At 38.8% G+C, this 15100-nt stretch overlaps 1 protein-coding gene across 1 annotated transcript; it reads right to left on the reverse strand.

Moving 5' to 3' along the window:
• Nucleotides 1-240: 240 nt before the first annotated feature.
• wfs1a (Wolfram syndrome 1a (wolframin)) lies at nt 241-13495 on the reverse strand. Its single transcript, XM_085276990.1, has 12 exons — nt 13341-13495; nt 12363-12923; nt 10020-10099; nt 8300-8444; nt 8051-8224; nt 7701-7781; nt 7478-7617; nt 7189-7326; nt 6848-7093; nt 5874-6152; nt 4486-4649; nt 241-4306 (listed from the first exon to the last, which is right to left on the reverse strand). Exons 2-12 carry the CDS (start codon nt 12916-12918, stop codon nt 3121-3123), a joined length of 3189 nt encoding a protein of 1062 aa, XP_085133116.1. The 5' UTR covers nt 12919-12923; nt 13341-13495; the 3' UTR covers nt 241-3120.
• Between the last annotated feature and the right edge of the window lie 1605 nt (nt 13496-15100).

Raw genomic sequence — 15100 nt, forward strand, 5'->3', positions numbered from 1 at the left:
ATTGCCTAACAGAGGAAGCCAGAAATGCATATATATTATCACTAAATTTGTGTCATATATTTCCATAAAAATATTTAAATATGCATTTGAAAATGCACAAATATAAACAGAATACAAATGCACTTCCCATTAATGTTCTGGTTACCTTTCACATAAAAATGGAAGATATGTGCTAGCTAGCATTTGAGAGGTAATTTCTAAATGCTACAGAATATACCGATTAAGATCTTAATGTCATTACACCGTATACCTCACAGCGCCACATGCTACTCTGCGGTGCGACTCTGAAAGCCTGGGATGTACAGCAGTACAGTAAGGTGATGTCCGTGTTGGATCGCGTGAGACTTGTTTGTTTACAGTGAAGTACTTTATTTTCAAGTGACCTTGGCCCTGATGGGATTATTGTAAGTGGTTTAAATGTGTACTGTAGTGGGTGGGGTAACATAACCAGTGCAAAGGTAGAGAATATCAAGTCCCTTTGCACATTTTCAAAATCTGAAGAATCAACAGTGTAAAGAAATAACTGCTGTCACACCTGCTTCCTCCTCTCTCCCTCATGCCCGTTTGGTTTTCCAAGTTGCTGTTCACACACATCTGTGTTATCTGCCTGTAGCTAAGATGGTTTTCTTATGGGCATATATATTTTTTGTCTTCACTACCAGCCAGTGTTATCATGTGCAGGTACAGTTTTTCACTTATTGATTTAACATGTACGACACAGCAAAATCCATGATGACGACAACCCACAAGAAAACGGTTTTACATAGTGAAGGGCCTTGTGAAGCATTATGTAAGCTCCGAGGTTCATCCCTGCAGTGGCGAAATGTAGTTTAGAACAAGTCAGTTGTAATCGCATCATAACCACCAACACATACAACCAGTGAGACGATTTGTGTTCGGGAGCACAGCAGCAGCAGCATGTCGCCATTACTCAATGCTACTAGCGTGTATATCTATCATGCTTTAAAAATCTAACAGTACGAAAACATAACTCATATGAGGTGAATGAAAGGAATGTGCATTAATAAAATAACATAAAATCTAACAAAAATGTGTTGGATTTCATTTTAATGTCTGTCCTCATTTAATAGATTCTGCTTTTTGTCTCATCACCAAAAAAGAAATATATATAAAAAATATATATTAATCTGAATAAAACCTTTCACAAGAGATTTTTCCCCCCCAATTCAAGCATTTTAATAGACACCCCATTTAACTCCACCAGTGGAAAAAAAAAAGGCACTCACATTTACAGTGTCGAGGCTCAACGTCAGCAATTGTAAACCACACGAGCATTGAGGTTACAGATTGATAGTGTTTATGTGTAAAGCTTTTCATACACCACCACTGCATTACTGTACTGTGTAAACCAGATAGCTAGGAAAACCCCCATTTCAAAAATAAATTAATCATTCATTACTGTTATTTTAACTATCCGTCCATCCATCTTCTTCCACGTATCCAATTCAGGGCTGCTGGAGCTTATGGAGCTTAGGGTTGAGAGGTGGCGATACACTCTGGGCACATCGCCAATCTTTCACAGGGCTTATTTTAATTATGTGTACAATATTTTCTTTAGTACCTCTTTCTTCAGTCAAATTCCAAACTGGCAAATTTTGAGATAAAAACTGTTTTTCTTTAAAGGTTCGGATTCTGTAAACAAAATGGTCTCTTAACTTGAACCAATATTGTGTTCAACTCAGTGAAACAACACGTTTTAAACATTCCTGGTAATTCTTAATTGTTATGGAATGAACATGGTGTGTCTTAAATTTGTCATTTGCATACATTTGAGAAATACCATAAAAGGAGGTCTAGTGTGTGTTAATGTGATAACGAAAGTTTTCACAGAACTGCACAAAGTTCAACCTTATTTGCGTCTGGTTATTGATCATCAGCAAGTGAGCACTTCTATAAAAGCAGAGGTTTTGGCAGTTTTCTGGGCTGGAGCATTCTCATGTGTGTTAACAAAATGCCACAATCTTCCAATGAGGGGATGCCCCAGCAAATTCACTCCAAAGTCACACTGTGTAACTCTCAGATCACCTACAAGAACAACAAGCACTATATCTTAGCCTCTATAGGCCTGAATATGTTAAAGTTCATGATAGTAAATTTATAAAAAGTACAACTTGGGTAGAAGGGGTTCCAGGAGAAAGGCTCTTCCTCTAAAAACAAGATGTCAGCACAGTTTAAGTTTGCAGATCTGCATCTGGGCAAACCACAAGACTTCTGGAACGATGTCTTGATGAGAAACAGATCAGACCAAAGTGTAGATATCTGTGTATAATCCACAGCACCACATTTGATGCATTTTGATATGTGTAATACAAAAATCTGCAAGTTTACTGCAACCCCCCCTTGATGAAAGTTTTATGCTGGCTTTTCAAAGTGACTGCATGTGCATCATAGCTTGAGAGACAGGAAAATCTGATGCTAAAATTAAAGTTAAGACCAGGAAGTTTAAAGACAACATCATAAAATATTGCCTAACAGAGGAAGCCAGAAATGCATATATATTATCACTAAATTTGTGTCATATATTTCCATAAAAATATTTAAATATGCATTTGAAAATGCACAAATATAAACAGAATACAAATGCAAATATCTTAACCATACACTATATTTCTAGATAAATTTCTAAATACAAAGGCAGATATAAAATCTACTCAGTCGCTATTTTGTTTTCAACAAATGTGCAGTTTTCTAGGTATTCAAAGGAGAACAGCACCCAGCATTAACCTTCTTGCATACAGCTGGATACCATCAAATTACAGCAATCTTCCAGTTCTTTATAACTATATTATAACATATTATTATATATTAGGTTGTGTGTGTATAAGTTTAACTCTAGCTAGACATAAAATGGATTTGAAAATAAAACAGATCATGAGTCTTGCCAAAGTTGGTGTCTGACGATTCTTGAACTGCTGTAGATGAAGTAAAAGTAGGATCTGCATAAACTAATGCACAGGAACACAAACTTTATAGATCCATCCAATTAAAAAAATATTATTTTAATTGCATCAGTGCTTCTAGACTAACATCATAAGAAACAAGATGATGTTCTGGAGAGACTCAAATAGGTTATTTTATTTCTACTTTTAATTACTAGTTTTACATTTTTGCTGACAAAAATGGGGAAAAGAAAAAATCAAATGCAAACTTCAGGGCTTTCATTGTGGTACGTCTCCAGTTTCTCTCTATTTTCACCTGCCTGCCTCTAGTGAGCACTGAAGAAGGACAGTCAAGACAGTGGATAGCTTTCAACTCAAAGGCTGGAGCTCTGGCTCCTAGACGTCCCTCCAGTTTGGTGCTAAACTCCACCTTATTACCAGGGCTCAGATTTAGAAGCACCTGTCTGAACTCATGACTCGCCATTAGGACTATATCTCTGGCTGGGTCCTCTCTCTCTCCACGTTCATCCTGGATCATTCCCACTGTCACTTCAAAGCGGTAGCTGTCGAAACGCTTGACATGGCAGGTATGTTTAGCCAGAGCCTTGAGCTGACACAGTTCTTCCTCATCTTGCGATAGAAGGAGGATTGGCAGTGAAACAGGCCTTGATGCAGAACTGGCTGTCAAATCTGCAGCTGTCAGATTTGCAACTGCGGCATTCTTTGGCTCACATTTGGGATAGGTCTCACCGTACAAGCAGCGCAGCCAATCTCCCACAAACACCGGCAACATGTTGATCACAGACTGTGCCCCATTCTCTGTTTCAGCCACACGGACTTGCTTGAAGCACCCAGTCCAGGTGACTCTGTGTCCATTCAGGTGGCTACAGAAGATTTGTGTCTGGGCTATGCCTTTGGTTTCCCAAGCAGGAGGCCCACAAACCTGGCCATACTGACTCCAAGTAAGGGTGGGGTTGTACACCTTCTCACCTTCTGCATGGTACACATAGACAGAGAAGAATAGAAGGACCATGGAGATGCAGAGTAAAATGAGTTTGACTGGACCCCGATGAGTCAGTGAGCGAAAGACATCCAGAATGGACGTGCTGAACCGCGTCCACAGCCGCAAGGTGACAGGGATCGCACATATTACCAGAGTCACAATCATCTTTGTCAGTTCTAGCTCGAGGAACCACTTAAACACTTGGATGAAGAGCATGGTGGCGAGACCAAATGCCAGAACAGGCAAGGCAAACAGGAAGAGAAAGTAAGCCACACAAGTGCGGATTAGACCCACAACAGTGGAATTCTGGAGGAGGACCACTGAGAACTCGCACCACATGAAGCACACAAGATACGGAACCAGGAAGCAGTAAGTTCCCCGGAAACCACGCAACCTCGCCATGCTAAGGAAGGAGAAACAAAAAGGAGGGGGTAAAAAGTTCTGAGATTACTTTAAGTGTCTGAAGAGTAAATCTGTCATTTTAACATAGAATAAAACAACACGGCAGACAGGAGTAAGACCAGTTTGAGAATTTTACTAATATAAGTAATCAATATTTCAGTTTGTCCAAATCTTTCTTACCTGAAGAACAGATAGAACAGGTAAACATAAAGCAAGCAGGGGAGACTGAGCTTCAGCACCACAGACTCCCCCAGTGGCAGAGTGGCGAAGGTGCGTCCCAGTAAATGAAGCGCCGTCATGTTCTGTGGCAAGAACTGCGTCAGGCAACAGAGAGATGATGCCATCTGGATTAAACCAAATGCAAGGACACAACAGAGGTTTTGATTAACTTGGAGAAGGCTGTTTTATTTCACTGTCATAAAAACATTAAGATTATAAATAGGAAAGAGATTTTTGTCGACATTTGTTAAAACCTTGCACAACAGCATTGCATGTTTTCCATTCATAAAACTGAGGTTAAGTACACATAAAAACCCTTTAACCCATTCTGTGGTTTAGTTTATATCCGTAGTTCTGGTTCTTTTAGTTGTTTTTCTGTTTTGTGTAATACTTGTAGTTTCTGGCCTTAGTTTTGCCATCTAGTCTTCAGGTTCTGTTTCCATGCCTCTCCTATGTTCCACAGACTGTTTTATCAGACTTGTCTTCATGTTTGTTTTACTCTTATCTCCGTGTTTAGTATTTCTTTTCTGTCTCCTCAGTAAGTTTTGTTCCCATGTCTGTTTCTCCCCTGGTCCCAGTGTCAAACACTTGTTTCTTAGTCTTTGTCTGTGTGGTTATTGTACTTCCTGTTTTATTTTGACAGTCTCTCGTAGTGTGTACAGTTTGTTAAGTTTTGCTTCTCTTGTCCTGTTTGTCTGTATTAGTTCTCATTGTGTCCCATCCTCTCGTTAACATGTGTGTATTTAAGTCCTCTCTCTTCCACTGCACATTGTCGTGTTGTCCCTGTTTGCCATGTGTGCCATGTTTTACTTGTTAATTCCTAGTTTTAATCTCCTAGTTGTTTGTTACCAGTTTATAGTTCCTAGTTGCTAATTTCTGAGTTTTTGGTTGTTAGTACCCTTGTGGTTAAATAGTCTCAGCTGCGTCTTTCAGTTGATCCCTTTGTGTCTGAGTCCTGCTTTTGGGTCCTACCTCTGCCTGCCACACAGCGTACACAACAACGAGTGAATGAAAGCATGTGGTCACTATCAGGCTAATTATGCAACTTATGCCTAAAAAAGGCATTACTAGAAAATTATGTCAAACTCTGGTTTTACAAGGCAAAATAAAACTTCAACTCCCAAATCTGAGATTTCCCAGTATTTACAAAAATATTTTTTCTCTGTTATCAATGTCATGTTGCTGCTACACGTTTTTATGACAGAAGGCAAACAAGTGGTATCCTAGAAATTCCAAATCATTTCATTAAGAATGAAATGATTAATTAAGCAGCAATATTATTAGTGTAAATTATACTTAGCAACAGGCAAGACAGTAATTCTGATCATTCAATCACTCAGTCAACTGACCTCTATAACCATTGCCCGGCGTGCATATGCTGTGGCATTTGGGCTGAGGCTGTGGTAGCTGACAGCAGTAAAGAAGATGGCCACAGTCGAGAGCTCAGAGCAGGGGATCCAATTCTTGTCTGCTACAGGGAAGGAGAAAATTACAAAGAAGACGGAGAAGATAAAATAGAGGTACGGTTCAAGGTTGTTCCAGCCAAAGTTTGTCTCTGCTTGTTCCACATCAAGGCCAGGTTCAAACCGTGTCAGCAGAGATGTCAGGGCACTAAAGTTCTCCCAGGTCTAGAAAAAGGGGGAAAGTTTACAAGTGAAAGGAAGCAAAGCACTCCAAAGAAATTTAAATGCAGGGTATTTAGACTGAAATTCAATATCAAACAAATTAAAGAAAAAAAAACAAACAACAACAACAGAAAACATATTCTCACCTATCCCATTTAGCATTAGCTGACTTTTTTGTACAAAAATGTCGTCCGCAAAGTTTACATTCATGCTATAAATATTTTCTGATTTATAGGCATTCAAAGTGGATTGAGGTTGGTTGAATTTTTTTAATGTGCTGCAAATTTTAAATCTGAGATTGTGTCCCTTTTTTTGTATCTTTGGGGTCAGAAATACTAAGTTTGCAGAATAAAAAGCATTTAGCATAAAAAGCAACTTTTAGCAACACAGTAAATTTGAAACAATAATTATATTTTTGCATTAAAAATACTGATTGTGGTATTTTTTTTTACTGGTAATTTGATAATTACCAGTACTGTTAATGTAGGGCAGATTTAGCATAAACCTTACATTGGTTGTGGTGTAATAAATTGGTTGAGCACTACATAATTTCATTGATTAAGGAGAAATGCAAAAATAAATGCACATTTACAGTAGAAATTACTTTGTTTCATAAACTTTCATGTAAACTTTCAGGGTTCTGACAGTCCTGCTAACTGTGTGAAAATTACTAAATGAAACTGAAAGGAAATGCTCACCTTTGTCCTCTGGAAAATACGCAGCGTGCAAATGATCATGGTGATGAAGGAGAGGTAGAAGACAAGCAGAGGGATAACAAAAGCAAACAGATCCACCGTCAAGTTGCTGATGATGAAGAAGAAAATGAGAGCATTGACGTGTTGCGTTGGAATGATTGTGCTCAGCCACTGGACACCGGCCCGTGATGCCCAATCAACAAGATGCTCCTTTATCTCAACAACTGCATGCAGTGGGTACTGCAGCATCTGAGGAGAAGAGAGACGGATATGAAGATGAACAGAGAATATCAACACATTTAAAAGACTATTAAAATGTGAAATAATAATGAGGTAACAGGTACTATTAATTGTGACTTCATGTCCATGGCCCTTCTAAAGGCTCCGGTCTCACTAGTGTGCAGCATCATCCCACTTCGGCCAAAACTCCAGGCACTCTTGTTTGACTTCTTGCATCCTGATGAGACTGACTCAGCCTTGTGCTTTAAAAACACAGTTGCAAACACAAACACATTCACAGCCATGCTGTATCAAATAAACTATGTTCAAGTAACAGTTTATTTCTGCTTATGTAAAGTGTAAACCTTTTTTTTCTTTTCTTTTCTTTTCTTTTTTTTTTTTTTTTTTTTTTACCCCTGTACGACTGTCATGAAGTGCAGGGCTTTCAGTTGTGGCTGAGACTTGGCTGCCATTCTTGGGAGTAGCCGGGGCAATACCCTGTGCATAGTTCTTAGTCATCTCAACAAACTCATCCAGGTCCACCATCTGACTGGCTAAGAGATAAAGAGAGATATAATTACAGGTGGAGATGCAATATAGTTTCTGGTCCGCTCCTCCACCCTCTCTGGATACCTACATTCTTTGCTGACCATGCTCCCCAACACTTTCTGGGCTTGATTCGAAGTTGGGACAGGAACCTTGCTGCTTGCAGTGCCACCTGTTGGTGAGAAATGACCACACCACCATTGAGCTGGATGAAAGCTGGTAACATGAAACTATTCATTGTAACAGCTGCAAATATTAAAATCACACAGGGGCATCTCATATTTCCAGCAGTAGTGACAGCTATTGCATAACAGCATACTAAATCCTTCTAGGTATAGCCACTAGTACATCATGCAGCATTATTTTCACCATTCAAAAATAGTTAATACTTTTTAATGATGAATTTATCAAAATATCTGTGGCTGAGTTTGTCTCTCCTACCTGGAACTGCATTCACCTGGTTGACATTTTCCAGCATCTCAGATACAGTCACCTTCTTCTTCCTGTCTGGGTTTAGCTTCCAGTACATCAGCATGGCTGCTTTGCGTACTGCCAGCTCAAACTTACTCTCTGTCGACAACCTGCGGACATCAGCCTCATTCTCTGGAGTGATTCCTAGTGGAAGTGAGCTTAAGTTATAGAACAGAAACATAAAGACTTTAACACATGTGATACTTGTGTTAAATGAACCTTTTTTCTGGATCCAGCAGCGCTGCAGGGCTTTTGCTGCACCCCTTCTTCCCTGTTTCGCTGCTTTAACAAGCCAGTTAACAGCCAGCAGATTATTTGTTTCACTATCCTTCTCTTTAGCAAGACCCAAGTAGTGCTGACCAAGCTGAAAGACAGAGGAGAGGTAAAAGGGCCAGATTATTTCAGCTTACTTAATGTACTGCATGCATGGATATGTATTTAAGCAAGCTTGTTATACTGTGGTGTTAAAGGCAAAACTACAAAAAATCGTGTATGTCCAAAACTGTATGTCTACTACAATCTTTTTCCTAGCTCCCAAGATACAGCAGTGAACAATGCCCCAAAAAGTGTTATCATAAAACATTATGCCATAGTGAAATCATAGCTGAGCTTCTTTTGTATTTTGGACAGAAACAGAATCGCATATTAATTTTATCCCATTAAAAATGTATGTGAAGTGTTTTGGTCATAATTGGTGTATGCATGTTATGGCCAAAAATGTGTTACGTGAGGTCACACTGACCTCTGAATTTTAGTAACCAAATAATAATAATTTCATTTTTGAGATCAAGTGAACGTTTGTGCTAAAGCTTAAGAACTTCCCTGAGGGTATTCCTAAAATATTAATATTATGAAAAAAATGGGAGAGACAGATGAAAAAAAAGCAACACCTCCAGCTACGACATTCACTGTCATCAAAATTAATCTGCAGTGGCACAAAAATGTAATTAAACAGGAACTTGTATTTCCAGTAGCTCTCTTGTTATTTTGAACAATCCTCAAGGATTATTGGATTTACACTTGTTTGTGAGCTCCATTCAAAACAGTTCATAGTAAAGTTCATATAATGCACCAAGAACACATGACTTCAGAATGTATTATTTTCTGTTTCTGTAGCCGTCGGGGCATTCGTCATGTCTAACTAACAGGGGCAGCAGTGGCCCCTGTGGCATATCAAATGACTGCTTTCTAATATTAACTGTCATTTCATAAACTTCCCTCTCACTCAGTTATTATTAAATGTCCCTATTTGTGTGGAATCAGATGTGTCTTCGTTTTTAATGGTTCTGCAGTTGTGTATTCCTGTGTCTATCAGACAAACAAAGAAAATACCATCATAAAACTTATTTTAATTGCTAGAGTGACAAAATGTTTTTAAAATAAAATAAAGCTTTGAATTGGAGTATTGGACAGTACTGTAAATATTATAATGTGTATCTTGCCTATTGGGATACCATAATGCACAAATGGAAAGCCTACCAATGCTTCTCAGCATCCAGCTGCTGTACTGATATGGTCTCAGGTTTGCATGTGTTCTCTTAGATATGCACACCCTCTCCTTATTTAGACAGTGGGTATGTGCAAATACATGACATCTGGCAAGAGAATGTTGAACCAAATGTTGACAAGACACTTGGGAATGTCACTTCTACCACCCTTGAATTTGTTTGCGCTGGCAGACAACATGGAGTAAACAGAGTGTGAATTTTGCATTGTTATTTATACAGCAGCAGTACATGCTACAGTATGCTTTAACTTTTACACTTCTTAATGATTTGTAAGTATGACAGTATATTAGTGTGTCACACTGAAATTGTGGGATCATCTTCCAAGTGGCCCAAAATAGGCACATGCTGAAAACCAGACTGAGTCAGCTTGCAGGACTGAAAACAATACCAAGAGCCTGTCTGTGCATGTCTGTGCATGTGCTTTCACTTACACGGGCCTGAGCTCTGGCATCACCGCCTATGGCCTTCTCCTCAAGCTGCTCCACAGACACGTCTTCCTCTGGTTCTTCATCTGCAGGAGAGGACACAATATGTCTTAATAAAAAAAAAAATCATGTATATCAATTTTAATTAACTGCCAATAACTTTTTGACAAAACCTCAAAGCTTCCAGCAACACCGTGCCCAGTTTTTACCTCACAGCACTTGTCAGCTGTAAAAGTTTCATAACTGTCCCCCCGCTGTCCATTAAGAAAAGGGCTTGACACTCTTCAACTTTAGCCCTTACTGCATTTCAAATGTCACAGCTTATCACGCATAGCAGATCTCCAACTGGTGAAGCCAGGATCTTGTTTTCAATTCCAACAGCTATGGAATATATTGAAATACCACAAAATGTCAATGAGACAAGAGTGTCGGTTTTCTAAAGTACTTAAGGAAAATGTACATTATGAACAGTTTTATTATTATACATAAAAATCTGATTATACAGTCTGATCTACTGGGACTTTCCCACACAGTCATCTCTAGGGTTTCCTATGAATGGTCTGAAAAAGAGTAAATATCCAGTGAGCAGCAGTTCTTTTGGCAAAAATGCCTTGTTGTTACCAGAGGTCTGAGAAAGATGGCCATACTGCTTTAAGCTGACAGTTAGGAGACAGGAGACAGTTAGGAGACTCAATATTTACTTTCACAAACAAGGTATGCAAGGGAGAGTATCTCTGAGAACACATTAAACCCCGAAGCAGATGGATTACCACAGCAGAAGACCACAATAGGTGCCACTTCTGTCAGCTAAGAACAGGAAACTGAGGCTATAATTCCCACATACTTACCAAAACCAGACAACACAAAAATTGGAAAAACATTGCCTGGTCTGAGGAGTCTTGACTTCTGCTATGACATTTGGATAGTGGGGTCAGATTTTGATATATGCAACATGAAAGTACAATGCATTTTTTATTGTACCAAGGTTTAGGGAGGATATTTTCTTGACACACTGTAGACTCCTTAGTATCAACTGAGCATAGTTTAAACACCACAGGCTACCTGAGTGTTGTTGCTAACAATGTTAGCCATCTTCTTGTAGGGTTTAAAAAAAAAAAAAAATGCTGCTTCCAGCAGGATAAAACACCATGTCAGGAAACTCAAACGGGTGGTGTCTTGAACATGACAATAAGTTCAGTGTATCCAAATGGGCCCCACAGTCACCAGGTCTACATCCAGCAGAGCAGTTATGGGATGTGATGGGGCAGGAAATTCACTTTATTGTTATGCTGCCAACAAATCCGCATCACCTTCATGATGCTGTCATTTTAAAATGGACCAAAATTTTTGTAGAATGTTTCCAGCACCTTGTTGAATCTGTGCCAGAGAGAATTAATGAACGCGAGTGTTAATTTTTGAGTGTACAATGACACAATCAAATTCTTTTTGTGCTTTGTTTTTTTATAGAATAAACTTTAAATAGTAATACTTTTTTGCATATTTAAACTTTCAGAGAGTGCTGAACCCTTCCTATTGTTACTCTTGGCAGACATTTTTAAACCAGTGATGCTGCTAACCAACCAAATTTAGGCTGTAAAATTGACTTATTAAACAATGAGCAACTTCTGTTTAACTTTTCTGTTGCAAAATTCATATTTTTTCAATGACAATACAATTTCTTCAGTTTCAGCATTTTACAGATTGCCTTTGTATATTTTTCCACGAAATATGGAGTTTATGTGATTTGGAAATCATTGCATTCTTCTTAAAACTGCATTTACACCTTCCCAACTTTTGGAAGTGAGGTTATAAAATTAGTGCACTTGACAGATAAAATATTTATTGTGATACATGAAACATATCATGATGTACAATGAAAAAGGTGTATTATTTCTATCAATGAGGGGACATGACTTTGTGCACAAAATTCCACGGCAACGCAACTAATATTGTTTCATAGATTTGAACCTCATATTGGAGTTTTAGACTACCAAAGTCATAATGTCCCTGTGTAATGCCCTACAGATTTAAATGCAAGCCATAACAAGTTGCTGAGATATTTAAGTAAAAGCCTTTTGCATTATTTCGATTATTGTGTTTAATTCACTGGGAAAAAAAGCATCCCAAAATGTTTTACAGCACGGTATTCAAATGAGTAAACAAAGGAAGCCAAAGTGGATCTGGATTCTTGACAAGAGTTGTGTTTTCCTCGGGACAGGGTTACATGAAAAGACATTCCAAAGCATGCAGAAGGCTTAACACAGCAACTGGTCTATGACATCCTCTCAGCAGCACTGAACCTTCAAAATCTGTCATTTAATCCCTCAATTTGAATGAAACTATTCTTACCATCCTCTTCATCAAAGGCATCCTCTTCCTCAGCTTTTCTAAGTCTTTCCTGTATGATTACCCGTTTGGCCATGGAAGCAAAAGTGCGTTTTGCGGAGGCCATGGATGAAGATGTGGAAGCCGTGGTGGAAGTAGCTGTTGAGGAGGCAGATGTGAGGTCGGAAGTGAGTGAAATTGTGGAAGTTTGAGGGTCAGCAAGGGTGAGAGAAGCTGGTAGGGGTGTTCTGATCGGAGCACTAAGGGAGGGATTAGTAGAAACGGTTTTACATGTAGAGCTAGGAGACACAGCAGGAGATAAGGGCTTTGACTTGTCTAAGGAAAGGGGGGGATCCATCTGTTTAGCGGTAGTATGTGTAGATGGTGGCGAAGAACTGGGTAATTTTCTGGGTTCCAGAGAGGTTGGTGATTTTTCATGCTGAGTGGGAGAAGCAGAGAGGTTACTGGAGATGGGTGTAAGAGGAATTTGCATGGGGGATGGACAAGAGGGCATATCCAGGACAGGGCTCGACCCCTGGACGTTGACACTAGTTGGTGTTGATGACAAATCCTTCTCCATCTCTCCTAAAATAAAAACAGGGTGAGAGAAAATGTATATTTTAGCTGGGTAGTGAACTTTCTGAACTCCCTGTTACAGAATTTGATGGATTCACCTACAGACATTTTACGTCCATAACAACAGATCTTCTCATTGAAGTTTTGAACTTAACAAATTCTTACATAAAGCAGGCTAAAAGTGCAAAGCAAGAAAAAGGCTAATTAAAAAAATATACAACAGCATAAAAATTTGAGAAAACGCAAGGTAAATGAGAGGTGCTTTGGGAAAGTACTGTAATTACTCCGCATTAAAGCATCAGAGCAGCAAGCAGGGACTGACATGAAGTAATAGGCAACAGGAGAACTCGGAACGTCAGTAACTAGAGCAAATCTTCAACATTAAAACTGCGCTATGATGACATACAGTAAAGCAATAATCATTACCTGTTTACTAAATGAGCAGATTTCTTTAGGATTCAAGACAATCACCCTCCTGGATTTGAATGTTGAGTGTGTATTCCATGTTCCAGATTAATCCTCACCAAACAGCCCCGAGTAACCAGAGACGCACACTTGCTCGCTGCCGTCAAACTCTGGGCTATAAACGACGCCACAACTTTGTGGCCCGCCCTCTTAAAACAGGCTCTCGCACTGCAAGGACTGCAAATGTCCGTCAAAGGAACAGCTTACCTGATTGGTTTTTAGCTTTTTAAACCTGTGACAGATGCTTTGCGGATGTTTTATGGCGATTCTTTAAACATTTCCCCAATGCACTTCCAATTTTAAAAAGAAAAAACAAACAAACTTGAGGTCTTGCTTTAAAGTTCAAGCCTGGACGTGCAGTTATTTTAGCTATAGCTAGAGCAGTAGACACATGTAAGTAGATTACGGGGTCCCAGATCAAACGCTACGGGCCTACACTTAATCGATTGTGTCTTTTCCATATGGCAGAGGACAGCGATCCTGCACCCTGAGATGCTGTGAAAGTAAAATAGAAATCATTAAAATGACTAATAAATAAAACCAAGATAATTATATAAGTCACAATTGCTGTAATCATCAGATACAAACACAATCGCATATGAATTAAAATAGGAGATTCTTATGTATACCTGTTTACCATCTCTCGGTTACTTCAAAAGTAAATGTCGTATTGTTATTAATACCCGATGTTCTATTAGACGAGGATTTATGATCCTTTCATTATTTCATTAAGGAGAGACAGGATTTTACATCAGTGTAGTTGATCATTATGAGGCATGTAGTAGAGAAACACTTGTATCAGTATACTAAAGAGGACAAATACATAATAATAATAATAATAATAATAATAATAATAATAATAATAATTGTTAGGTATTTTAGTACCATGGTAGCATTTACTGGATATTGTTTTATAGTGACATTATGCAGGAAAACTCTGTCATTCAATAAGGCCCCTTTGTTTCAGTGTTTTTCTCTTTGACCCAAGAATTGATGTGTGAGAATCACAGGCTGGTACAAGGTTGAAATACCACAGAGATCACTCCCTCAGCTACATTAGTTTCTTAATCTTTTAGACGCCTGTTGAAGGCCAAATGGTTTGTTTCAGATTTCACTAATGAAAGAACTCTTCGTTTTGTGCCTTGAAAATATGTCGCTGAGATAATCACAATTGTAGCTGAACTGATACACTACACAAAGGATGCTTCTTCACCCAAGGGCAGGAAGACGCTGCCTTATCTTGGTCTGTACTGGTTTAAACTGATAAATCTGCTGTCTCATGAATTTTACCCTATATAAAAACTATTGTATTTGTGAATAAAGTTGAGTCACTTTGGGAAGACAATCTAAAGCAGTCTCTGTTTTCTTGTTCTCCCAAGCTGCTCCCGAGCTCGTACTAACACGCTGAATGGCATGCTTGAATATTACTTGAGAATATATTTGACTGTGTTACAGACTAAGGGACATTCTCTGCTGATAGGTGAAGGTACATTCTCTGCTGATAGACGTCCACGCCTCGAAGGAAGTCGATCCACGGATTAGGCCCTGGAAACCGTTTCCTTCAATAATAATAATAATAATAATAATAATAATAATAATAATAATAATAATAATAATAATAATAATAATAATAATGCGTGTGCACGTATTATTGCTGTGTTAATGTTTGTAGCGGTCCACCTGTCCAAGTGCTGAGGGACAGCCGCCGCCCACCCTCATCC

This window comes from Mchenga conophoros, linkage group LG6 (assembly GCF_057382185.1).
Source record: "Mchenga conophoros isolate Kocher_MC1m ecotype Shallow Benthic linkage group LG6, M_conophoros_male_GT1.1, whole genome shotgun sequence".
Classification (NCBI taxonomy): Eukaryota; Metazoa; Chordata; class Actinopteri; order Cichliformes; family Cichlidae; genus Mchenga; species Mchenga conophoros.